General features: G+C 39.1%; 1 protein-coding gene across 2 annotated transcripts in view; it reads right to left on the bottom strand.

The window, feature by feature from the left end:
• MARCHF1 (membrane associated ring-CH-type finger 1) overlaps positions 1-25,703 on the bottom strand; it is a 177,689-nt gene that overhangs the window by 45,750 nt on the left and 106,236 nt on the right. For both annotated transcript variants that reach the window (XM_063136100.1, XM_063136099.1), the window contains exon 4: positions 244-323. In XM_063136100.1, the coding sequence (XP_062992170.1) occupies positions 244-323 (80 nt within the window). The remainder of the gene's footprint in view (positions 1-243; positions 324-25,703) is intronic.

Raw genomic sequence — 25,703 nt, 5'->3', positions numbered from 1 at the left:
GAAAACGATGAAACAAAGAGAGAGAGAAAGCAATAAAATAAATAAGGGATATTGAAATGAAAATTTAATTGTGATTTAAATAGGGGAAAATGGAAAGGATGTAATACAACACAGAAAATGACAAACAAAAACTACATCTGAATGTAACTCCGTGGAGGGGGTTAGGCAAAAGCGAGATCTACAGAGGATTAGATAAAGATGACTGTGTTTCAGCCAGATTAGGAACACGCATTTAGCACATACCTACAGATATCCTGAGTAGAAGGGCAGACAGATAACCGTGACTGGCTCCTCGGAGCTGTCCCTGTGGTAGGACTGCTTGCCTGTTGAAAGAAGTTAGATAATTTGGAATCATTATCCAAAAAATAAAGCGTAGAAATTTTACTGCTTTTCCACATGATTAAAATAAAAGTTAACTTGTGCAGCGATTCGCAATCCTTCCACATATGCACAGTTTATAAAATACAGGAAGCTGCTGCAAAAACAAAACCGTTTTGAGGAACTAAATATGTTCCAAGGGTTATAGCTGAACGTCACATACTTATTTTGTTTTGTTTTTTGAGGAAGAAGCTTTCGGAGTCTACAGTTTCACTTTGCAGTTTGATCTACTTGTGAGTGTGTGAAGGAAACAGCAGCTGCTAAAATGTAATAATGACAAAGCTTCTTATCAGAACAAACTGAATTGCACTGGTATTGTGTGGGCTGAGTAAGGTCTGAGGCAGTTATCAGACCTTTACAGCGTGGGAGTGCCAGAAGCAATTTTAATATTGAAGCCTATTTTTAAAATGTACCACCAAAGCAATCCAGTTGACTTCCAAAAACTGAATGAATGTGAAATTGATGAGCAACCTATTATGGGTGCAAACACTTCAAACGAAACACTTCCACTGTGTCAGATCCATCACAAGGCTGTCCCAGCAATTTGCACCCTAACTTGCTGAGTACAAAGTGTGTTTTGATTGGAAAACAAGGAGATGGTTCCACTGTGGATAGAAGTTTACCAACAATATTGTTTTGCACAAAGGCGAGGCAAGATCTGTACTTATTGTATATATAAAATGCAACACTCCCCAAACTTTGAAATTAACTGTAGTCCTTCCTGGTGACTGATCAGCATGCTGAATTGCGATATCTGTTCCACAGGACATCAAGAATGCCCTTAGCATTAAGATCAGTTTCTAAAGTAAGTACTTTGATTGTATGTTGGAAATCTGGAATACTTGAACATGAAAAAGTTCTTTCATTGAAAGCTCTTACACACAAAAATAAACTACATAGATCCATCATTGTCACTGGAGTGGCCACAGCGGCTCAGAGTGCCTTTTACCAGCTTCAGCTGGCTCACCATCTACAGCCTCCTCTGGACAGGGATAGCTTGGCCACAGTGGTATGGGCATTAGTAACCTCAAGACTGGATTACTGCAATGCGCTCTATGTGGGACTGCCCTTAAGACTGCTCCGGAAGCTGGTGCTAGTGCAGAATGCAGCAGCTCAGCTGTTGTCAGGAGCTGCCTCTTTTCAGCATATAATTCCTTTGCTGAGGGAATTGCACTGGCTACCTAATGGCTATCAGGCCAAGTTTAAGGTTGTGGTACTAATGCATGAAGCCCTAAACAACTTGGGACCAGGATACCTAATGGAGTGCTTTCTCCCTTACCAATCTGCCTGATCACTAAGATCGTCGCAGAGCATGCTCCTGGTGGTTCCAAGTGGACCTGTGGCCCAACTGGAATCCACCAGGAGAAGAGCCTTTAGTGTAGTGGCCCCTTCTCTGTGGAACTCTCCGCCCCTGGAGGTCAGGCAGGTGCTAACACTAGGCTGCTTCCAGCACCTCCTGAAATCATCTGTTTCGAGAAGCCTTCCCCAACTGATTAGCCACTGATTTTTCTGGTTCCTTTGTTTTTAAAATTAAATAATTTTAATTTGCTTTTTTAATCTTAATTCTTTTACTGTATATATCTATGTTCACCACTCTGGAATCTGTGTTAGATAATTGAGTGGTATATAAATGTTGTAAATAAATAGATAAAAGAAATAGTGTATATTACATTTGCGTAGATCATAATATGTGATGCTTGCAAATGCATGGATTTCACTCAAGATGGGTGTATAATTTACAGATGTTACAACCTATAGCCTTCATGGAAGTGTTTTCATGTCTGAATATTGTCATGTTGAAGTGGATCTTAAAATTGGAAATAATTGGGGCTATACAGTATCTCAAGGAACACAATCATACGCAACACTATTCTCTCCTTGCACCCCAACCTCTATATTCATTTATCAGCACAGATCCACTCTGGAGTTGTTCTGGCTAAATGTTTTCTTAATCTTGAAAAGAAAAATCTTTTTTAAAAAAGAAGAATATAATTTCATGCATGTTCACTACTATTTCCTTTCAATACAGTGGTGGCCAAAATTGTGAACACTTTTTGAAATGTTAATGTTTTGCAACTTTTCATGCTTATAGAAAATGTTCTGTTTCACGAAATTCAAATGTTTATATATCAATTGAAAGACCTGATTCACGTAATACAACAATCCGGTTTCTTTTCCTGGGTGTCCAATGAACTCTTTTCTTTGCTGCCATTGATCTATTTATGATGTATGTATGTACACTTTTAATTTGAGAAATACTTCAAATATTCACACAATCTCCAATTGCGCTTCAGTTACAGGACAAACAGCAAAACTGACTTTCCCTAACTTGAAACATGATGTATTGCAGCTACTGCCATGTGATTGGTTCCCAGAACAAGGACTGTGATTGGCCAGTAGGGTTTGCAATTCCAATCTGCTTCTTTACTCAATCACACCTGTGTTTGTTTTTAGACTAAAGTAAGCATAACCTTTTTTGTACTGCAGATACTTGCATTCTGATTTTTTAACTGAATTCAGCATTAAATTCTCTTTCAATTGATATATAAACATTTGAATTTCCTGAAACAGAATATTTTCTATAAGCACGCAAAGTTGCAAAACTTAAAAATTTCAAAAAGTGTCCACAATTTTGGCCACCACTGTAAAGTCTGCATCTATTAAAGAGATGAAAAACTGAGTTCTGAAAGGAAGAAAGCTAGAAGACTTTCTTGTTTCCATCTCCTTTTTCATACCAGCTTTCTTTTCTTTGTACATATTGTCACTTTAAATAGACGACATGTAGAAAGAAATGAGAAGAAAGGAAAGGAACCTCTCATGCAAGCACTGAGTCATTACTGACTCTTGGAGGGACACCCACTTTCACTGACATTTTCTTGGCAGGCCTTATAGCGAGGTGGTTTGCCGTTGCCTTCCCCGGCCGTTATTACCTTTCCCCCAGCTAACTGGGTACTCATTTTACCAACCTCGGGAGGATGGAAGGCTGAGTTGATCCGAGCCGGCTGCCTGAAACCAGCTTCCACTGGGATCGAACTCAGGCTGTGGAGAGAATTTCAGCTGCAGAAACTGCTGCTTTACTGCTCTGCACTAGTTTCCTTCCTTTTCAATGCTCAACTTCTTATCTTTTTAAAACTAATCAGATTATTTCAGGAAAAACGCACCAAAACTGCAATTATTGAACAAATAATTTTAAAAAATCAATTGGAATTTTGGTACCAGCTTTTGACATTGGTCAATCTGGTCACAATATTTACAACATATGAATTCAGCAACAATGGCTAGAAAGATTATGGACAAATTGCTGAATTCTTCCTAGCAAATTTCCTTAACAATATGCCCTACTAGAGCAATTGTAATTTGCATTTATAAGCAAACTCTTGTGTATAGTCAGCTTTTTATTTATTTATTTTATTTACAATATTTATATATCACTCCCCATTGAAAATTTCAGAGTGGTGTATAAGATAAAACAAAATAAAAACAGAATAAAACACTTTAAAATAGATTTTAAAATAACCAAAATGTACAGTAAAACCGTGGCTAGTCATTAAGGAAAGGCTTCCTGGAATAATGACGTTTTCAGGAGGCGCTGAAAGAAATACAAAATTAGCGCCTGCCTGACCTCCAGAGGCAGGGAATTCCATAGGAGGGGGGGCTACCACGCGGAAGGATCTTCCCTTGGTGGACTCCAATCAGAGGATGGGTCTACGTGGAACCACCAGGAGCATGCCCTTGGATGCCCTTGCAGTTTGGTAGGGGAGAAGGTGCTCTCTCAGGTATCCTGGTCCCAAGTTGTTTAGGGTTTTGTACACAAGTACAAGAACCTTAAACCTGGCCTGGTAGCGAATAGGCAGCCAGTGCAGTTCCCTCAGCAGAGGAGTTACATGCTGGAAAGGGGCAGCTCTCGACAACAGCTCAGCTGCAGCATTCTGCACTAGCAACAGGTTCCAGAGCAGCTTTAAGGGCAGCCCCACATAGAGCGCATTGCGGTAATCCAGTCTTGAGGTCACCAATGCCTATACCACTGTGACCAAGCTACCTCCACATATTGTTCATGTCTCTGCATTAGCATCGCTATTCACATGACAATTCTCATTTGAGCGCCACCCAATTGACTGGATACATCTTTTAATGTGAATGGAAATACGTATCTATATATAGCACCACTAAATGTGACTAGGCTGCAATCCCATACCTACCTACCTAAGAGTAAGTCCCACTGAACTCAGTGGAACATACTTCTAAGCAGTCATGCATATGATTGCACTGTTGTTATTTTAGGTTCATCTGCTAATGCAAGTTTAATATCCCCCAGTTAAAAAGTTCAATTATATACTTAGCCGTCTTGAAAGGTTTTGGGACTCACGTTACTTCCCTGAAGTACATATATGGTATGTATGCATTTGATTACTACTTTTAATTGCAATATGTTTCTTGCATGTAAGGAATCTACAAATACATAAACCACAGAGATTCCACTTTGTCAGTCAGTTGTGTCACATTGAAGTATTTGCAGCAGGATGTAAAACCGAGATATATATTGGGAGGGGACAGGAAAGACTCATTTCATGCTCTTGGGCTTTTTTTCATATACAAACATTAAAATTTAATATTTCTGCATGAAGAACCAGAGAATCAGAACATCAGGAAAAAGGGTAATGCTACAGATACTAGGAACAGCTGGTGGATATATGAAGCAGACTTCATTCTTTCTTTTTTCAACATCTGTGATCAGTTGTGGTGACTCATATGTAAGTTAGACATGCGTATCCGGAGACAGACATGGTCTTTTTGTGTGGGTGTGCATATTCGTTTTTTAAAATGCTGCTGCAATTTGTTGCTTGTTTTCATGCTAGAAAATAGGATTAGATATAGTAACTTTGGACACACACTTTGCCTCTAGCAACTTTTTGGACTAATTACTGTTTCGTTATAAGGAGAAGGGAAATGGGAAATAACTTCTTTCTCATCCTGAATAATCAAGATGAGTATTTGGCAAATTTTCCCAGGGGGGTGGGGGGAAGCCGTGCAATCACAAGATAAAACAGTTTGTAGGTACTGCAGTTTTTCACATGATTTCACAGCTTTCCTAGTAAGAATGATTTAGAAATTCAATCCTTAAGAATTCTGAATCAAATTGACCCAATCCATGTCTCCCCTCCCCAACAATGTTCAAATTAGAAATTTGTGGTCCACTGATTTTGCAGTTCTCCTAGTGTAGTTACATGGTTCTTGGCTGTTTACACATTTACTAAAGTAAAGTCCATGTCACCATGGGCCCTAGTAGTCTGAGGGCGAAACACACTGTTCACTGACTCTTGTTATGTCAGTGTTCTCCAGAAGCTGTATGAGATTTACTTTCCTTCAACACAACCAAGGACTTTTGGCCATCGCTTCATCACATCCCTGGCTGTTGAATGACATTCACTTATTCTCCTCAGGCCTCAAGTCCACCTCCTTCCTTCTTCCCCCACATTTTTTAAGTCCAGCTTTTCCTAGGGCTTCTTTTCCTCCTCCACCATAATCTCAGAGCGTTTGCCTCTGCCTCCACTATCATCTTTGCCACCAAGGCCCTTCCTCCATCCCTGCCTTTGTGTTTTTCTCCCTGTCCAATGTAGAGCTATGTGGGAGCTGTAGTTCCCCACCCACTTCAGGCTCCACGTCAGGGCGTAGAAACATACTATTTTTGCCTCTAAAGCTTGAGTTCTGAACTTTTTCAAACTTCCACATTTTTCTGCACATCTACACTGCCCAAGCTTCAGTTTTTTAAAAAAGAGATTGAGCAAAATTGGTCTGGTAGGTCTCTAGTAATAAGCGTCACACTAATGTATTCTAATATAGATGGAGATTTGCACATTGAAAGGTGTTCCCCCCCCTGAATTTTAGGTTTTGCAAATTTATTTATTTATTTAAATCATTTGTTTCCCGCCCTATATTACTAGGATCTCAGGGCAGCATACAGATAAAATTATACAATATAAAACAATAAATACGCACAGCTAAAAACAATTTAAGCTATTAATCAAGTTAAAACCAGTATATAATTTAAAAACAGTAAAAACAATTAAAATAGTTAAAACTTGCAAGCTTGGCGAATTTAGCCATTAAAGGGTTTGTTAACAAGCCATGTTTTTACTTGGCACCGGAATAAAATCAGCGTTGGCGACAGTCGGGCCTCCAAGAGAAAGCCCTTTCCCATGTCCCACTATAGCATACTGTATGTGTTGCATTGGTGGGATGATGATGATGATGATGATGATAATGATGATGATGATTTACATTTATATACCGTCCCACAGCCGAAGCTCTCTGGGCAGAAGTGGAGGAGGGCTCCTCCAACAGATCTCAAGTCTTGGGCAGGCATATATAAGGAGAGGCGCTCCCTCAAGTATCGAGGTCCCAAGCCGTTTACGGCTTTAAACATCATTACCAACACCTACATGTTCACAATCCCAATCTTGGCCTAAATCCTATGTGCAATGCATGCAAAATGTGCAATATTCATTGGTGTGCTTGATCATATATAAAATATATATTTTGAAAGAAACTTTTAAAAAAGATCTGATTGTTGTCAATGGGATGGAATCATGGGTAAACAAATGCAAAATTGAATTGGAGCAAAATGGCTTTGATTCATCCAACCCTATTCAAAAATCCAACGATAAGAGATCAGCAAGTACTTGGTTTGCACTACTTATATGTACACTTCTGTTATTCATACTGAAATCTAATCCACAGGAGCACACTTACCTCTCCATATACTAGCTGAGAGGAACTACACCTGATTTACTTCCCAGGAACAGATCCACTCTAAAATACCATGTATTAATCTCCTCTTTTGCTTTCTGTCCCTTTTTCTATCTATCTCCCACAAACCTTTATAAAATTAAATGAGATATTTTTTGCTATGGTAATACTGGTTGCCCCGAAGTGTGAAAATAATGAAAAATGGTATTGAGCATTAAAATGCACTAAGGAGTTGTTGGAAAAGTTATTTTTTTCTGGATCTCAGCCAGAAGCTGCAGTACATCTAGGTGTGTGTGCGTGTGTGCGTGTGTGTGTGTGTGTGTGGGAGAGAGAGAGAGAGAGAGAGGGAGAGAGAGAGAGAGAGAGAGAGAGAGAGAGAGAGAGAGAGAGAGAGATATTATTTATTCACAGCATTTACAGGCTACCTACCCTACAACGAAGTGTAACTCTACTGCTTTCACTGGACAGAGGTTGACATCTAGTCAGTGCCATTTCATCATGGTAATAATATGGGGATATCACCTCAGCATACCATGAGTTAGGCAGTGGGGGAAAGATACTAAATGGCAGCCTAGCTTTAGCACCACTGAAATTAATCACGATGGGCTGGGCAACAATTTTCAGCCTGACAGCTGAATTCCAATTTACAAAAGGACTGGGGGTCATATTCCAGCAGAGTGGGGGCTCAGAGCTAAGTCAAATGGGCAGGACCATATGTAATTCATAACAATTTGGACATTTTCCCTTCAACCATACAAAGCACAGCTCAATTCTTTTATTCAGAAGTAAGCTCAAGTGTGGCAGCTTTTAGGTGTATAAAGCAAAGCCTATTTCTATGCCTGTCTATTCAGGAATAAGTCCCTGGGCAACAGCCCTGAGGCATATAAAGCAGAGCTTAGTTCTAGGCAGGTCTACTCAGGAGTAGGCCACAGAAGCAGACTTATAAAACACAAGTCTCTGGTTTCCATACCTTCTTCTTACTGGACCAGCTGAAATATCTTCAGCAATAACCAATTTGACACTACCGCTAATGTGAATTACCCTGCGCTAGTGTAAATGACCTCTAGTCTAATGTTAACAGCGTTTGCTGGTGCAACAAGCTTCCAATAGCACTAGTGCTGAATGAGATACTGCCCCTTGCTTTTTAAATACCTTTAAATTGTAATGGTATTTAAAGAACAGGGTAGTTAAAATCTAAATAGGGTACTGAAAATTTAAATCAGAGATGAGAGGGTATTCCTGCATTGTGATAAAGAAAGGCTGTCTTCCTTTATGACTCAACAGGGAAATCCCAGCTCTTATTTCCAATAAGCTTTATCAGTGATTGAAGATAAGAGTGGGATTTCCTGCACAGTGCTGGAGAAAGAAGAGGCATGCTTGTCAAAGAAGCTTGTGAGGTGGATGGTGAACCCTTGCTGGCTGAATTTGACCAGCGGGCCAGAACTTCCTATCCCTGGCATATGGGGATAGTAAATTAACCCCAACTAAACTAGGCCTAATGCACAAAACTCTGCTAGGAACTAATAGTGACAAATTGGTATTTTCTTACAGCAGAAGTCCATGTGGTACATGAAAAGCAATTATGTGACTTGGCACCAGAATAGAAGATTTTATTATATTCTCTCTTCCTCTACATACTAATTTTTAATGGACAACGGCACACAATCTATTCATTCAAAATCCTATAAGAGCCATTGGCTAAAAGATACTCAGTTGAAAGGATGGAGTTTTTGGATGGTTTATCCTAATGCAATTGCCGCATCAAGAAAAATGAATAGAAAACATGTGCAGCAAATATAGCGCAAATAGGGAAGATCAATACAAAATGGTATGTTGTCACAATCTCTCATTTAGCACATCATGATTCCTTGATTAGCTATACAAAAGAGTTCTATTTCACAGCATAATGAACTTTAAATGGCATATTCCTTTAATAGAAGCTTACTCAAAAATACTTTATTTCAAAGTGCCATTTAAATGAAAGGAAGTTACACTAGAGGCCAGCTGCAGGAAATTCATCCAAGCAGATGATATCAGGAGCATAATTGAAGGCAGTAATACAAAATTATGTTTTGTGGCAACACACTAACAAGCAACTCATCTTATTTCTTTATGGGAGCAGGGCTAAACCTCAGGGACAGCATCAATTCTAGAGGATTAATTTTGGCATATTGAAAGTCGTTAGAAATATATTTTTCTTTTTGCTATTCTCATATAAAGCATTTATATAGTGCTTTATAACACAGGGCTTTGACAGATGGGTATATCTAAGTGTACCTATAACTAAGCCACCACCCAACCTAAGGTGGGCCACAGCAATGCTGTTGCCCCAATTGAAAGCACACATCTAAAAACAAAATCCTGTCTACTAGCTCTGGGCAGATGAGGAGGAAAGCTCAAAAAGATATACCCTATTTCTTCGATTCTAAGACACACTTTTTTCCCCATATAAACATCTCTAAAAACAGGTGTGTCTTAGGGTTTTTATTTCTGTTGGTGGTACTGAAATTAGCGTGCGTCTTACAATCGCTGGCGTCTTACAATCGAAGAAATATGGTAGTAGAGACTGGTGAAGTTCACCTGTCCTGCCTGTTCGCCCATCCTCTTTGCCCACAACAACATTCTGAAGAGGTTTTTGAATTCACAGGGTATTCACTTCCTTTGCAGGCAAGCTCCATAATCCTCATCCTTTGCAGACACCTCCACATAAGAACAGCTCTTGAATGGAACAAATGCAGGGACAACTGAGGCCCTGCATAAAACCAGGACCTCCTTCATAACTTTTTTCACTTTTCCCTTAACACTCCAAACTATTTTTTTTTTTTACCATGACCACCACCCAATTACAGTCCTACAGGTTCTTGTTTAGAAATGCAGTCTGTTTGGGATGTGTTGTGATTATAGGAAGCAGAAACTGAGAGAATTCAACTGAATAATTCAGGCACTGTGTAGACTTGAGTAATGGAGCTCTTTCTCCCTCTCCTGTCTCTTTGGATTAAATAAATTAATATTGGGAAGGGGGATTTCTCTCTCTCTCTCACTCCCACCAATAGTGCATCACGTTTAGAACAAGGGTCTTCACTGTGGTACCTGTGGTTACCCTGTGAAACTTTTTGTTTTTCTATTTTTCCCCATGTTTGAAATAAATGTCATGGATTTGTATATATTCATAGCAATGAATACATATGAAATACATACAATTTTGTAGCAAATATACAAAGAGTTCAACAAAAACAGACTAAATAAGCATCTATTTGAAGTTGGTGTCTAAATGCCACCCACTCAAATACTGAAAGCATTGTAAGGTCCTTGATCAATCACATTATAGGAGGAGTCCTTCTATTGTTGTAATATCAGTCTATTAGCTTTCAAATGGGCATGAAGAATCCATTTACACTGACCATTTGTTAATTTCCATGAAGCAAGTAAATAATTTAACAGCATGTCTATCAGTGTATATTAAAGACTGTTCCAATACAAAATGTATCTGTATAGTAACTTTCTCCTAAAAAGAAGCAACTACTGGACATTGCCAAAAGGTATGTTTAAAAGAAGCATTAGCTGTATTGTATCACCAGCAACTGCTGAATTAGACAATCCCTTAGTAAAAAGATGTTGTGGCCAACAGACACGTAACAACATGTTTTGCTGAATAAGATGCAGCCTAAGATCCATGGACATGACAGGTAGACCCCAAAGTGACAGTCCACTTTGTGGTGGTGCCCACAGCAGTTTCTCAAATTCACAAATGTGCCCATGGGTCAAAAAAGTTGGAAACCCCTGATTTAGAATATGGTGAAATTTAGGGGCTCATCTACACCAAGCAGGATATTCCACTATGGAAGCGGTATATAAAAGGCGGGAGCCACACTAGTGTTTTACAGCAGTATTGAAGTGCACTGACAACTGTTGGGGCCATTGACACATACCATATACTGCTTTCATACCACTTTCGCAATATTATATCCTTCTTGGTGTAGATGTGTCATGGGCCCCAACAGTTGTCAGTGTACTTCAGTACCACAATAAATCAGTAGTGTATATCCTGCAATGCACTTCAATACTGCTATAAAGCAGTAGTGAGACTCCAGACTTTTATATACCACTTTCATAGTGGAATATCCTGCTTGGTGTAGATGAGCCGTATAAGGCAAGGTCTGTATTAAGAGAGACCAACTAGATATGACAGGACAACCACTTCATATGCCTACCCAATTCATGTCTAAATAGAGGGTGGGCCCTACTTTTTACATCAAATATTAGATGCAGAAGAGAAGTGCTGAACTCTCCCTGCTTCCCTTTCACTTACAGAACTTTTGTCACCAGCAAGTATTACTTCTGCTATCAGAACCAGCCTGAGAGAACAGTGCAGTAACATAATGCAATGAGGTAAGACAGGGGAGGGTTCAGCTCCACTTACCTGCATGCATCTTTCATTGTAAAAAGTAGGCAGACCCTTGTGACGTTACACCTATACTAGGCCCGCCACATAAACCCTTCTCAGGCCAAGCATCACCACTTGAAAACCTGAAGGAGGGTTAAATAAATCCTTTCCCCCTAGCTATGAGGGAAACCGGTTAAATACAGGTTCTGTTTTTAAATGTACTGTGGGTATATTCTGGTGTGGGTGTTTGATAACTGTGAGGCAGGTAAATAATGCCAAGCTGACACTTGGTAATTGGTAGCTAACAAAATAATAAGTTTATTGTAATGTTAAAGGCTTCAAGTGAAAATATAATGCTTCCAATCCTGCCTAATCCAAACTCCCCACTCACCAACCATCTCTCTCTCTCTCTCCACCAATCCTAAATCCCTAGCAATTAATCTCCTCTCATTCCACAACAATTCCCACACAACAACTCAACACACACCACCACTACCCCCAACAACAATCTACTGCTCTTCCCCTCAGTCCCTCCACTCTACCTATTAAATCACAAACCACACCCACTCAGTTCTAACATTCCATACTCACCAGACATACTAATTAGATGTATACAAGATACTCAACTGTGGGGTAACACCACAACCCCACTCCCCAATTTTGATGTGAAAAGCAGGACATGCAGATTATTATTTTTATTTATATGGCTCTTTCCTCTACCCCACATTGCATCTAGTTTGGCCTAAAGGCATAAGATTGTAGCACAGAGGGGAGTAGTAGATATGTGTGAAAGGCTAAGAATGCTACTAAGAAGATAGAAAAATACAATAGAGGGCAAATATTGTGCAGGAAAATATTTCATTAATTAATTAAATTTACTTATTTATATACCACCTTTCCACCCAAAATGGTGCTCAAGACAGCTAATAATAACATACCTATTCTGTTCTGAACAAGCACCTTTAGATATACACACTCAAAATTTAGGGTACTGTGGTCCAGAGAGAACATGTATGTGTGTGTTACTAAAAGCACACAGCTATATCAAAGGGAAATAGAGTATATCGTACTAAAGTAAAGAGATATTCTGAATATAGACAAGTGTGTGTATGTGCAAGAGAGAGAGAAAGAGAGGTGCTAATGAAAACTTACATTATACAGGCTGAGTTACTTGTAAAAGGATGTCGTTGCAGAAAAAGTGTAGACATATATTTTTATAAAGACAGGCTAATGTGACACAGGAAAGGTATGTAGTTTTGGGATGCTTCTGGATTGGGCACTATTTCTGGATGTGCAGGAGATATGCACTTTGATTAATGTGTCAGCTGTAAGCTTACCTGGAGATGTTAGACCTAGCCTCACTTACTCATGCCCAGATTACAGTATATCCAGGTTGGAATACTGCAATGTTCTCTACATGGAAAGGCTTTTTTTATAGAAGTTCAAAATGTAGCTGCCAGGAGGCTGGTTGGAACAACATGGCCAGCACACATTGCATTGATCCTACATCAAATGCACTGGTTTGTCAAATTGTTTCTGGGTGAAATGTAAAGTGTTTGTAGTTACATTTACAGTCCTGAACAGGAATAGCTTATCTGAAGGACCATTTGTGCCCATATGAACTTACCCTAGCTTTAAAATCATCTTCAGAGGCTTTGCTCTATAGTCAATCTTAGTATGAGTGCTCATCTACACCCAGCAGGATATTGCACCATGAAAGCGGTATATAAAAGGCAGGAGCCACACCAAGCAGGATATAGTGGTATGAAAGCAGTTTATGGGCTCCAACTGTTGTCCGTTCACTTCAGTACTGCTATAAAGCAGTAGTGTGACTCCTGCCTTTTATATACTGCTTTCATAGTGCAATATCCTGCTTGGTGTAGATGTGCCCCAAGATTGTTGAGTTTCAGGAAAGGGATTTTTCAATGGTGGTGCTACAGTTGTAGAATTCCACCCCTGAGAAGCTCCTCTCTTTACATACTGTAAAGACCTTACACATGCTGTAAAGTCAATATTATCATCTCCATACGCAGAAGGGAATATGGACAGAATGGTTGTCTTATAGCAGAGACTATACTTGAACAAGTGACTTCCTAATTTGTTGTTCAGTGCCCCACACAGTATGCTACACTAGCTTTTTACCTTGACAATTTAAATGAATGCACACAGTTCAGTTCAAGAGATGGTGGGATAAAATGGCAGATAATATTTTAGCCATATTCCTGTGATGATTATTTATTATTTGTGTAGTGTTGACAATGTACATGGCTCTTAGCTAGGAAGTTATTGATGATGGAGGAAAAGCATTCAACAAGATGCTGACTCTAAATATACCCCGCCCCTAATCCAAAAGCCACAGAGGAAACACCTGGGGATCAGGGTTATAATATCTGGTAGTCATTTTAATTGCATTGGCATGCTTGTTAATTTTGTATTGCTGATTGTTTTTATTGGGATTTGTATTGTTGTGTTGCTATGTTTTGTAAAACGCCTAGAGAAATGTATTTATGAGGTATTTAATACATTAAATTAATAAATATGAGCCCAATATAAATATAGATGGAAGGGCAATTTATGAGCAATCCAAGCCTGATCACAGGTGGTAACACTATGTTCAAAACATCAAAACCTGATTAATTACAAATTAACAAATCACTCACAATAATTGTGTAAGTTCTAACAAGTTCCAAAGATGACAATATCTTGGAAGGTTCTCCAGACAGCCCCTACCTGGGTAAGCACATGCATTCCCAATCCCACAGGCTTACACGTGCTGTATATACAGAAATACAGAAAGGTGGGGTGTAAATTACAAAACTAAAATTACTATATAGACTACTCGACAGAAATCTGATCCTAGAAACAACACTGTCAATAAATTCACAAATCTCCAGCTGCTCCTAAATATGGTCCAAAAGCAAGTCCATCAACTAAACTACATTCAGTTTTGGAGTTGCAGCGTCTTATACAGAAGGCATGCAAGTCAAATATGCCACATGCATTCAGTCATCCCATGGTTGACACGTTAGATGACAGGTTTTTTCATTTCTATATCTGTTTATGATTGTGACCAGCCTTCACCACCAAATTTGAAATGCACATTATCTTCCTAACTTGTAATGTGTTCACTTATAACATTAGTGACAGCAGGGGGTGGGTTTCCTCCAAGACTATGAATGTGATGTGTACCAGAACAGCATTTGCTGCCATAGTAACAAGCTCTCTTCGAGCCAGAAGTATCCACTTTAATGATATGCTATTTGAAACTCTCACTGTCCAGATAAATTTCATCATTTCTGCGTAACACCAGAAGTCAAAATAGCACTTTAAAAAATCTTTATAGAGGCTTCAGCATACATATTGATGCAGACTGACAACTATATTAGCTTGAGACGGACACTTTTCTAAAATTATTATACGGAACTTTTATCAAGCAAATCACAAACTTAGTTAAAAAGGGCTAAAATTCCAGAAGTGAAAAAAATGAATATATAAATGAAGAAATCAAGGCAAAAACTACTTTTGAGGTCAATATGACTGCACAGAGGAATGAAGATGCTTATGAGGCTATTTTGAGCTGTCATTTTCTATGGAACAAAGCTCCTTAATTAATATTAATATTGTCATAGCTTTTATAGAGTACATTTTGGGGATGTGCAATGCAGCTGTTCAATTTAATACAACATTGTCCATCAAACTGTTTGAAAAATATATGTAACACAGAACAGTAACCACTTGAACCTCAATCCTTAACATTGTGATTTTATAACTGATGTCAACTTTCTTGAGCAATACATATGTATTAGAAAGGTGGGGTATACGTTTTCATGTAAATAATAAATTATGTTTCTATCCAAAGTGCACACATATCAAATATATAAGTTTATATAAATTGTTTCCAGGTATTTGTGTTCACATGTCCAAATCGAGTGTAAATTACAGCAAGGCTGTCATGACTAGGCCTGTTCCCCTTAGGCTGGGGGAAGGAGTTTCAGCCAATCAATCAGAATCAGATTCTGAAGCAGAAGAAACATTCCAGCCTATACGGGGAGTGGAAGAGGTGTCTCTCATGGGCCCTTCACCAGCTGCAAATACTCCTTCTCCAGACCTTAACTCTGAAATACTTAAAAGGTTGTCACACAGAGAAGGGCCAGGATCTCTTCTCGATCCTCCCAGAGTGCAGGACACGGAATAACGGGCTCAAGTTACAGGAAGCCAGATTCCAGCTGGACATCAGGAAAAACTTCCTGACTGTTAGAGCAGTACGACAATGGAATCAGTTACCTAGGGAGGTTGTGGGCTCTCCCACACTAGAGACATTCAAGAGGCAGTTGGACAACCATCTGTCAGGGATGCTTTAGGGTGGATTCCTGCATTGAGCAGGGGGTTGGACTCGATGGCCTTGTAGGCCCCTTCCAACTCTACTTTTCTATGATTCTATGATTCTATGAAAGTGTAAACAAAACACAGTCTGTGGGAAATCAGTATTCTTCCGAGGGGGAGAGCACTGAAAGGCTAGCTGATCGTAGAGTATGCCACAGACTAAAATGGTTGGAGTTAAAAGAAGGTGAGAGAAGGTCAGCCTGGTTAGCTTCTCACCAGAGGCTTCTACAGAACTAGTCTCCCTGAAGTCAAAGCATTCTGGGAAAAGGCTTCCCATTCTTCTTGAAAAGACAATTGTCTCACTTAGTTTGCATAGTTTTGCCTAAAGAAAAGTTCCTAGAAGTTAGACTCTTCAGGTGGGAAGAGATATTTATTGCTTGAATAAAGCTTTGTGGATTACATGGCAGGCCTCTTTATTGTTTCCCAGTAAGGCGGGAGGTTTAGAGAAGCACGACAAAGACTTTATTTCACACCTATTGTATTTACAGTCATTATAAACATCTCCCACACCTTTTGAGTAAATAAATCAGGCTCTATTGAGTATTCATAGCAATTTTTAAAATATATCCTCAGTTTCATCATAACATCAGTTTAAACAGGTCAAGTGTATTCAGGAACAAAATGCAAATGCTCCAATATAGCCTTATTAATCTTTGAAGCTGCAAACCAATGAAAACATTCTGCAATCTTGCTATAAAATACAGTGGCTTTAATCTTTTAGTCCCATTAAAATCAATGGGCATAAGACTTCATAAATGGACCCAGAGCTGAGTTGCTGTGTTCTTTCAGAGGAAAAAGAAATTCAACGTATGGAAGCAACAAAAGGAAATAACCAAAGAAGTTTAGGGAACAGACAATACTCAACAAGCTAGCAATACTAGATAGATCTGTATCTCTCCTATTAGAATAAGGAGATAGGAGTAAAGGGGTGTCAACTCAAAATTTCAGCCAGTATTTTATTGGTTCTTTGTTACGAGAAGATTAGTTATTAAATATTAAGCTTGTCGATGTGGCCAACTAGCAGAGAGCATCAAGTTAAAATAAACCAAATTGTTGTTTTCACCATGTACTAAATTTTAAATATATGCAATCAAGAGCTTCACGGTCATTTTAAGGAATACATTTTCCTTAGGGTATCCTTTAACAGTAACTATTTTTCAAAGCTGTTATAAAATAAAATACATTATCAGATCATATATTATAGATCCATATTATCCATACTATAGATCCACTTATTAAAAAAAATAAGCAGGGTATTTTTTATGCATGCCTCTTGGTAAAATGAAAATTATACTTTCTTCTCTCTGAGGAGTGCTTGAATTATGTTTAGCACGGAGAAAAATAATTAGCAGCATTTCATACAAGAAGCATTTCAGTATAAGCAGGCAGTCCCACATACATGTCAACACATCTACCGCAGATTATAATGCAAACAGATTAGTCCCACTGTATAACCACAGAGGAAAGAAACAAATCCACCAGATCCTTCTCAAGTTGTAACTGTTCTTAAATTATTTACACACTTCAGAAGGCATTAACCATCTAGAAAGAAGACACAGAGCAGGTAATGAAACCATGCTACATACTATTAAAACGTCTAGAAATGGGAGCCACTAGAATGGAAATCTCTTGGTGCACATGCAGAGCTGCAAAAGTCTCCATCTGAAAAATAAAATATCTTAACATTTTCAGAGGAAGAGATGCCTTGCCCCAGCCCTCAAGAAGCAGGGGGATGAGCAATCTATGTGTCTTAGTAAAAAGAAAAGAAAAGCCATCCACATGTCAAAATGCCAACTAGTCTATTATCAGGAAGAGAATTGGACACCTTCCCACTCTTCTGTCATTTGTGCTGCAGAAACACACACAGCCAGAGTGAGTTTTTTTTTATTGTGTGAACTTGTCATCAGAAGATAATTCAAAAGAAAGTGCTACATTGTTTGTGCCCTCTTTTGAAGTGTGTGTCTCTTGTATAAATGAATATCTAGAGGAGCAGTAAATTTAGTGTGTGTGTGTGGATATTGGGGGTAGGGGGAGATTTACAACTGCTTGCCTACGTTGACAGGTTTACTCTAGTATGCCACTGCTTTCACAAATACCTAGGGCTTTCATGCCTGCAGATGTAATAAGTTACTGTAATGCTGCCCTCTGATGTAGTATTCACAACCTAATATCTTGCTCAACAGCTTGGTTAGGGATGCTTTGTACCACCAAAATGCAGCTATTTCTTCCTTATTTTCACTCAAACTGAGGAAATTAATTTCTTTCTCTATTTTATTCCAAGTCATTTTCTTTTCTCATCTGATCAATCTTCCAATGGCAATTATTACAAATCATATTAATCTCCTTTCCTAATCTTCTGTGCTCTTGGCAGTAGGTACATTATTGAATGGACTGAATATCTATATATGCAACCTGCTTTTGAAATGTCAACGTATATGGCAGCAGTTTGTCTAGAGGTTTTTTAAAAAATGAACTGAGATGCAATATATAAGCCAATGTAAGTATTCGGAAATGACAGTTTGCAAGAGTGGGGTTTCATGCACACTGGTGTAATATTCAGTTCTAGATAAGGTGACCATATGAAAAGGAGGACAGGTCTCCTGTATCTTTAACAATTGCATAGAAAAGGGAATTTCAGCAGGTGTCATTTGTATTATTATTATTAATAATAATAATGAGAACCTGGTGAAATTTCCTCTTCATGACAACAGTTAAAGCTGCAGGAGCTATACTAGAGTGACCAGATTTAAAAGAAGGCAGGGCACCTGCAGCTGTAACTGTTGTGATGAAGAGGGAATTTCACCAGGTTCTCCACATATACAAATGACACCTGCTGAAATTCCCTTTTCTATGCAACTGTTAAAGATACAGGAGTCCTGTCCTCCTTTTCATATGGTCACCCTAGTTCTAGAGAAATCACTTGACATTTTACTGTGGCTTATTACCAGAGTGACACACACTGGTCTTGTTCATACCATTATAAGCATGAGCCACAGCAAGCCTTGAGATTTATTTATTTACTTTATTTACCGTATTTCTTCGATTGTAAGACGCCATTGATTGTAAGACGCACACTAATTTCAGTACCACCAACAGAAAAAAAAAACGTAAGACACACCGGCGATTCTAAGACGCACCCCATTTTTAGAGATGTTTATATGGGAAAAAAAGTGCGTCTTAGAATCGAAGAAATAGGGTATTACATTTTTATACCACCCAATAGCCGAAGCTCTCTGGGCGGTTACAAGCTCCCCTTTCCCTCTCTGGCATGACTGCAAGCAAGAATTTGGAAGCTTTTGCTTCTGTTTTAGATTAACTGCAGCATGTCATCACATACAAATCCATACGAACTGTGGTTAAACTTAACTATGGTTTGTTAGTTTTTAAAGTTGGCTTGTTTCAACAAACCAGAGTTGAGATGCCCCTTCAGAAGACTATCTTTCAGAAGACATGCTCAACTGTGCTAAATCTAAAACAGAAATCGAAGCTTCCAATCTCTTCCTCACAACCTCACCACAAAAGGAAAGGGAAGCAGTAGTATGTGAACTCATGGCTAGCTGCAGCTCTTTCTCATAATATTAAACCAAAATTTACATCATGCCTGAATGCATTGAGTTGATTCAGATATAACACCAAGACATCACTCACTCACACTCCCCTCATGAATGCCAATTAAAATAAATAAAAGTACTTATAAAAAATGAAACACTGGAGAGATAAAGACAGGTTGCTTACCTGAAATTGTAGTTGTTCACGTGGTCATCTCTGCATTCACACATATGGGTTCTGCGCCCGCGCAGAGCCTCAATTCAGGAAACTTCCATAGCTGAAAATCATTTTGGCAGGAACCCTCCCATTCAGTTCGACTGCACATTGTTACATCGGATTCCCACCTATTCCCTCAGTTCCTTGAGACTGCCTAATCTGGCCTTGGATATGAGAGAAAAATCCACACCTGACATTGACCTTAGTAGAGGCCCTGACACCAAAGCGGGGACTGTGGGTGGGTTGTGTGAACGCTCAGATGACCAGTTGAAAAACTACAGCTACAGGTAAGCAGCTTCGTGGTCTCTGTGCATCAAACATGTAGGTGATTAACAAGCTCAGTTACTGGAGGAGGATAGATGTATGCCATATTTACTGCAGCAATGCCAACAAGTCAGCCCAACCAAAGTTGCAATCCTGTCGAGACTGTACATCCTGTCTATAAGCAAAATAAATGTAGAAGGCTTTGACCACATTGCAGCCCAACGAAGTTCTGGTAGTGAAAAACCTCTCCCAAAAGGCTGTTGACATGGCCAACCTCCTCATCGAATGTGCTCTGATGAAATTGGGAAGCTCAAGTCCCACTATTTGGCCCCCAAAATGAGTGCCCCGTCTGCCCACGTAAATTAAGGCTGAAAGGGTCTCTTAATGCCATCAATACGCTGATGACACGCAGCTCTATCTCCCTGACAACTGAATCAGGTGAGGCTGTGCAGGTCCTGGACCAGTGCCTAGACTCAGTAATGGGCTGGATGAGGGCCAATAAACTGAGACTGAATCCTGGCAAGACGGAAGCCCTGTGAGCGAATGGTTCCCGAGTCCAGAAGACAGGCTCATTGCCTGTTCTGGATGGAGTTGCACTGCCTCTGAAAGAACAGGTTCGTAGTTTGGGGGTAGACCCATTTCTGTCGTTGGAGGCTCAATTAGCCGCCACGGCTCGGAGTGCCTTTTACCATCTTCGGTTGGTTCGCCACCTACGGTCTCTCCTGGACAGGGATAGCTTGGCCATGGTGGTACAGGCATTGGTAACCTCAAGATTGGATTACTGCAATGCGCTCTATGTGGGGCTGCCCTTGAAGCTGCTCCGGAAGCTGGAGCTAGTGCAGAATACTGCAGCTCGGCTGTTGTCTGGAGCTGCCCCTTTCCAGCATGTAACTCCTCTGCTGAGGGAGCTGCGATGGCTGCCTATTTGCTACCGGGCCAGGTTTAAGGTTCTTGTACTTGTGTACAAAGCCCTAAACAACTTGGGACCAGGATACCTGAGAGAGCGCCTTCTCCTTTACCAACCTGCCCGGTCACTGAGGTCATCCAAGGGTCTGCTCCTGGTGGTTCCACCTAGATCCATCCTCCGATTGGAATCCACCAGGGGAAGAGCCTTCAGCGTGGTGGCACCCCTCCTGTGGAATTCCCTGCCTCTGGAGGTCAGGCAGGCGCCAACCTTGTACTCCTTTCTGCGCCTCTAGAAAACATCTTTATTCCAGGAAGCCTTTCCTTAATATGCAGCCTTGAATCTCTGGTTTTGCTTCTTTTAAATTTTGTTTTAACTGTTTTATTCTGTTTTTATTTCATTTCATCTTGTACACCGCTCCGAAATTTTTCAATGGGGAGCGGTATATAAATGTTCTAAATAAATAAATAAGAGACCCTTTCAGCCTCCATTGGTGTGGGTGGGCAGGGCGCTCGGTTTTTTGGCCTATGGAAACTGCACAGATCAGCCACCGATTAATGTAGGCGATCCGTGCACTTTCCAGAGGCCCGAAAAAGGCACGACCTGCTCTCCCCACCCATGCCGTTCAGAGGTTTTAGGGTAATTTTAAAATCCTTTCCCCACCCCCACCCCCAGGGCATGAAAACCCAGAGATTTCCAGCAAAACTGGAGAGAAGGCCACCCTACTTTCCCCCCTATATTAAAAGGTTGAAATGACTCTCTTAAGGCTTCATTACTGCCAGTAAGAGCCTTAAACTTCAATGGGTCATTTTGTTGTTGTATGTTTTGGAATCACTGCTTTTACCTATGGCTCTGTCCATCACTGGAATGCATGACTGAAGAGCTTCTTCGAAATGAAATTTGGCTCTTGGGCTGCAATAAGTTTGCACCTCTGTGTTAAACTATAGTTTAGTGTGATGTATGAACACAACCTGCTTCCTCTTCTAGAAGGGAAATCTGGGTGTTTGCCGCCTTCTTTAAGTTTGTAGGAAAAAGATAGAAAAGCCCTGTCTTACCCCTCTAAAGAACTTCCTGAACTTCTGTTTATTGAACTGCTTATTCTGATGGGGTTACCAGTTTTTGCAATTAGGGCAACCAAGAGATTTTAGATTCAGGTTCGATTCGAGTTAACCAAAAATCTCTCTAAACTCTTTTTGTAGTTCAGCTTCAGTTCATCTCCCTATTTCTAGCTTTATATTTATAAACATTGTCCAGAAGATAGAGGGATAAGTACAAAAGATCAATCCCATCATGATAATGGAGTTTCACAATTAGAGACAAGTTGATCATTACACCTGTGTTCTTAAGAGCATGGACATGAAGTAATGTGTGTACTGTTCAGTTTTTCCCAGTAGTAGTTTTGTGAAGTTTGAATCAGCTTTCCCCCACTTTAAAAATAAAATAAAATCAGGTCTCACTTTATAACTCATATAGTCATTTGGGCTCCTTTCACATCTATGAATAAATTTCATGAAGCATGTGTTTAAGCGCAAAAAATCCTTAAAAGACTCCAATATAATACCTGTAACAACAGCCAAAGAACCATACAATTAGGGGCCTAACTGCATGTTATGCTAAATGTGTCACTGACAATTATTTAAAGGGTTTCTACATATTTTTATTGGAACTAGTGCACACAGGGAAGGAAGAATTACACTTCCCAGTCACGATCTTTTTGAAAATTCCCCCTCCTTCCACTGTGATAAGAGATTGGGGGAAAGTTCCCATTGGTGCCAGTAGACTTACTATTAAATAAACTAAACACCCTGAAATAATTGGAAGTGACCTCTATACTGAAGCCTTTATTCTGCATGTGCAACGGGTTTTGGGCACATATTTATTGAACAGCATTCCTCCGCATTAGAGAGCTTCGGCTATTGGGCGGTATAAAAAATGTAATAAATAAATAAATAAATACAGTTTTTGATATGGAAAACTGATGTATAGTTCAAAGAAAAAAGAAAAAGATTGAGAATCAAAGGACACGCAAATCCTTGAACACACCTAAGTATTTGAACCCTGGCCAAAATCTGTTATTAGCAGACAAATACAATTTGATGGAACCCCCTTGGAATGCCATCTCCCAATTCCTTCATTTAATATTCTTTTTTCTTGTTCTTCCCAGTCCCTACTTCTCGTTAACTTCTTTTAAGGCATATTCTGTAAAATGTCTCTTAATTGAAAGGCATTTCATATTTACTCTTGAATGTTGATTGCCATTCAAGAATTGAGTTCCATTTATATGTAAGTAAGCCTTTGGGATCTGAACATATTTTTTCAAATGATGTGACATAGAATCCTATGCATGTTTACTCAGAAGGAAGCCCCACTGAATTCAATCACGCTTACTCCAAAGTAAGCATGCACAGAATTGTGGCTTAGACTGCAATTCTATGCATACTTATCTGGGACTAAGCCCCATTGAACTCAGTAGGATTTACTTCTGAGTAAACAGGTGTTATGTTTGGGTTACATGAGCCTGATAAAAGACTAAACTTAGGGATCATTCTTAATTCAAAGCAATTGCCCATGATGAAAGGTACCTGAGATTTCCCCCCCCCCCATTATTAATGTGGTTTGCTTTTCCATGTCTCCTTTCATCTCAGCATTTCATGGTATTTTACAAGCTTTAATTAAGCCTCACAAAACCTCTACCATAACTCTAAACCTATTATTTATCTTGCACTACAGTGCAAAGAATTAAAGTTTAGTGTGAAAATCAGAGGTAAGGCTCAAGCTTCTGCATCTCTCTCTCTGGCTGTTCTTGTTTGAATAATAATAAAGTTCTAAGACTTAGGCCTGGTTCAGACAACACGCTAAATCATACTGCTTAACCACAAAATGGTTAAGGGAATGCATTAAGGTTAATGCATTCCCTTAACCATTTTGTGGCTAAGCTGCATGGTTTAGCGTGTTGTCTGAACCAGGCCTTACTGTAGCAGTAAATCAGTGCTTAAGATAAAATGCAGCTAGTATTATCATACGATGTACTATCATCATAAGATGTTACAAAAATACAATCCTATATTACAAATTCCAGAAGAATAGATGTGTCAATATCTTTAGGACAAACAAAAAGTCTTGTGACACCATAATGCCTAACAGTGATATTGTGGTGTGAACGTTTATGGACTAGAACCAACTGTGTCAGATACACTAAGTGTTTATCATCAGTTGACAGATACAAAGATATTCACACAAAATATGTAAACAAACGAAGTCCAATAATTCAAGAGGTAGAAGTAGGTCTGCTACATTTTGTGCCCAATCCCAAAAAGAACAGAGTGCCCGCTCCACATCAGCAGTAACTGATGAAATATAGTAGTCACTGGTGAGAGCATTTTTCTTGCTGTGCTATTTTAACACCCAAGAGAGACAATTACTTCATGTTACAGGAAACCAAATCTCAATAGAGTCTGAATTCAATAACCAAATTTAAACATCTCTGTTCTGAAGTGGGTCAGCTCATCACTACTGACAGTTAATGGCTTATATTCACCTGCGTATCTTCTAACCTTTAGCTCTATATTTTTAGCAGAAAGACAGAACATAGATTATCTTAAATAAACTCAATATTATATATCACTTGTCAATAATGCCTTTCTAATGTTTACATAGGGCAAAGACATTATGCAAGAGAATACACAGACATATTTATGAAATGACAGCACTCAGAAACCAGTGAGTGAACATCTCAAAATTCTCCACCCTTTTTGTGGGTAGAGAAATGGGGGGGAGGGGGCAATTGCCAGGGGGGAGGAGAAATTCTCTAACAATTTTTCAGAGATTGGCCTATTGACTCTTGTATAATCAATTTTGAAAGCGTGTTGTTGGTGTTTTTGACTGTTGCTGATCTGAAAGTTACATACTTCAAATGGAGGCTTCAGTGTGAAATTAATACATTAGAATACATCAGAAAACTTCAGTCTATTGAATTAAGACACCAGTTGGGATTGACTTTCTTATCATTGCTGCCCTTTCGTACATATTAAATTAGTTTCATCACAGTGATTCTTGTCATGAATAGGTTATTGTTCTTTTCTTGTATACGCTTGCTGCCCTTTACATTTCATGGCCTTTGGTCTTACTGTTTACAACTTTTCTCTATCTCTCTGAATTCATGTATGTGTATACTCTCTAACTGGGGATATCACTTTATGCATCTGCTCTTTAAAGAGTAACATCACATCTTTTTTGTTTATGTTATGCTAATACTGCAGAGAAATACAATATCATAAATGATGGGATGGGCTATGGCATTAAGGTTGCAATCCTATACACACTTACATAGGAGTAACTCATACTGAAGATGCTGGGACTTACTTTCACCTAAATATGCGCTGGGTGCATGACAGCTGTTTAATGTACTATATCACACAATTTACAAATATTGCACATAATGTTATGTAGATCCATATCAGAGCAACATTTTAAAAATAGATCTCTCATTTACTTTGCCTTCTGGATATCTGAGTCATTCAGAATTTTTTTTACAAAGTACCACCTGTGAGTAGGCTTGGTTAGAAGAGATTTCATAATATGTAGAACAAAATCTGGTTTTTGTATTTTTAAATGTGTAATGTATTGTATATTGTAAGTGCGCTATAGTCTTGATTGTATATTTCATCTTATTTTACTATAAAATTTTGTTGAAATCTATCATCTTAACCTCCTTGGTTTTCTAGTATACTGTTTGTGGTTAAGGACAACACCTGTTTTTTGTGCAACTGAAATAAGATTATCATATTCTTATCTCCTATATTCAGAAAAGTAAACTTGGCTTTTAATATTGATTCTTGTTGTAACATTCTGACAGTGTTTTTATTATCATACCCCATG

The sequence above is a fragment of the Elgaria multicarinata genome, chromosome 10 (genome assembly GCF_023053635.1).
Source record: "Elgaria multicarinata webbii isolate HBS135686 ecotype San Diego chromosome 10, rElgMul1.1.pri, whole genome shotgun sequence".
NCBI classification, from domain to species: Eukaryota; Metazoa; Chordata; class Lepidosauria; order Squamata; family Anguidae; genus Elgaria; species Elgaria multicarinata.
Note: the sequence above shows the minus strand (reverse complement) of the source record. Positions and strands in the feature narration are given on the sequence as shown.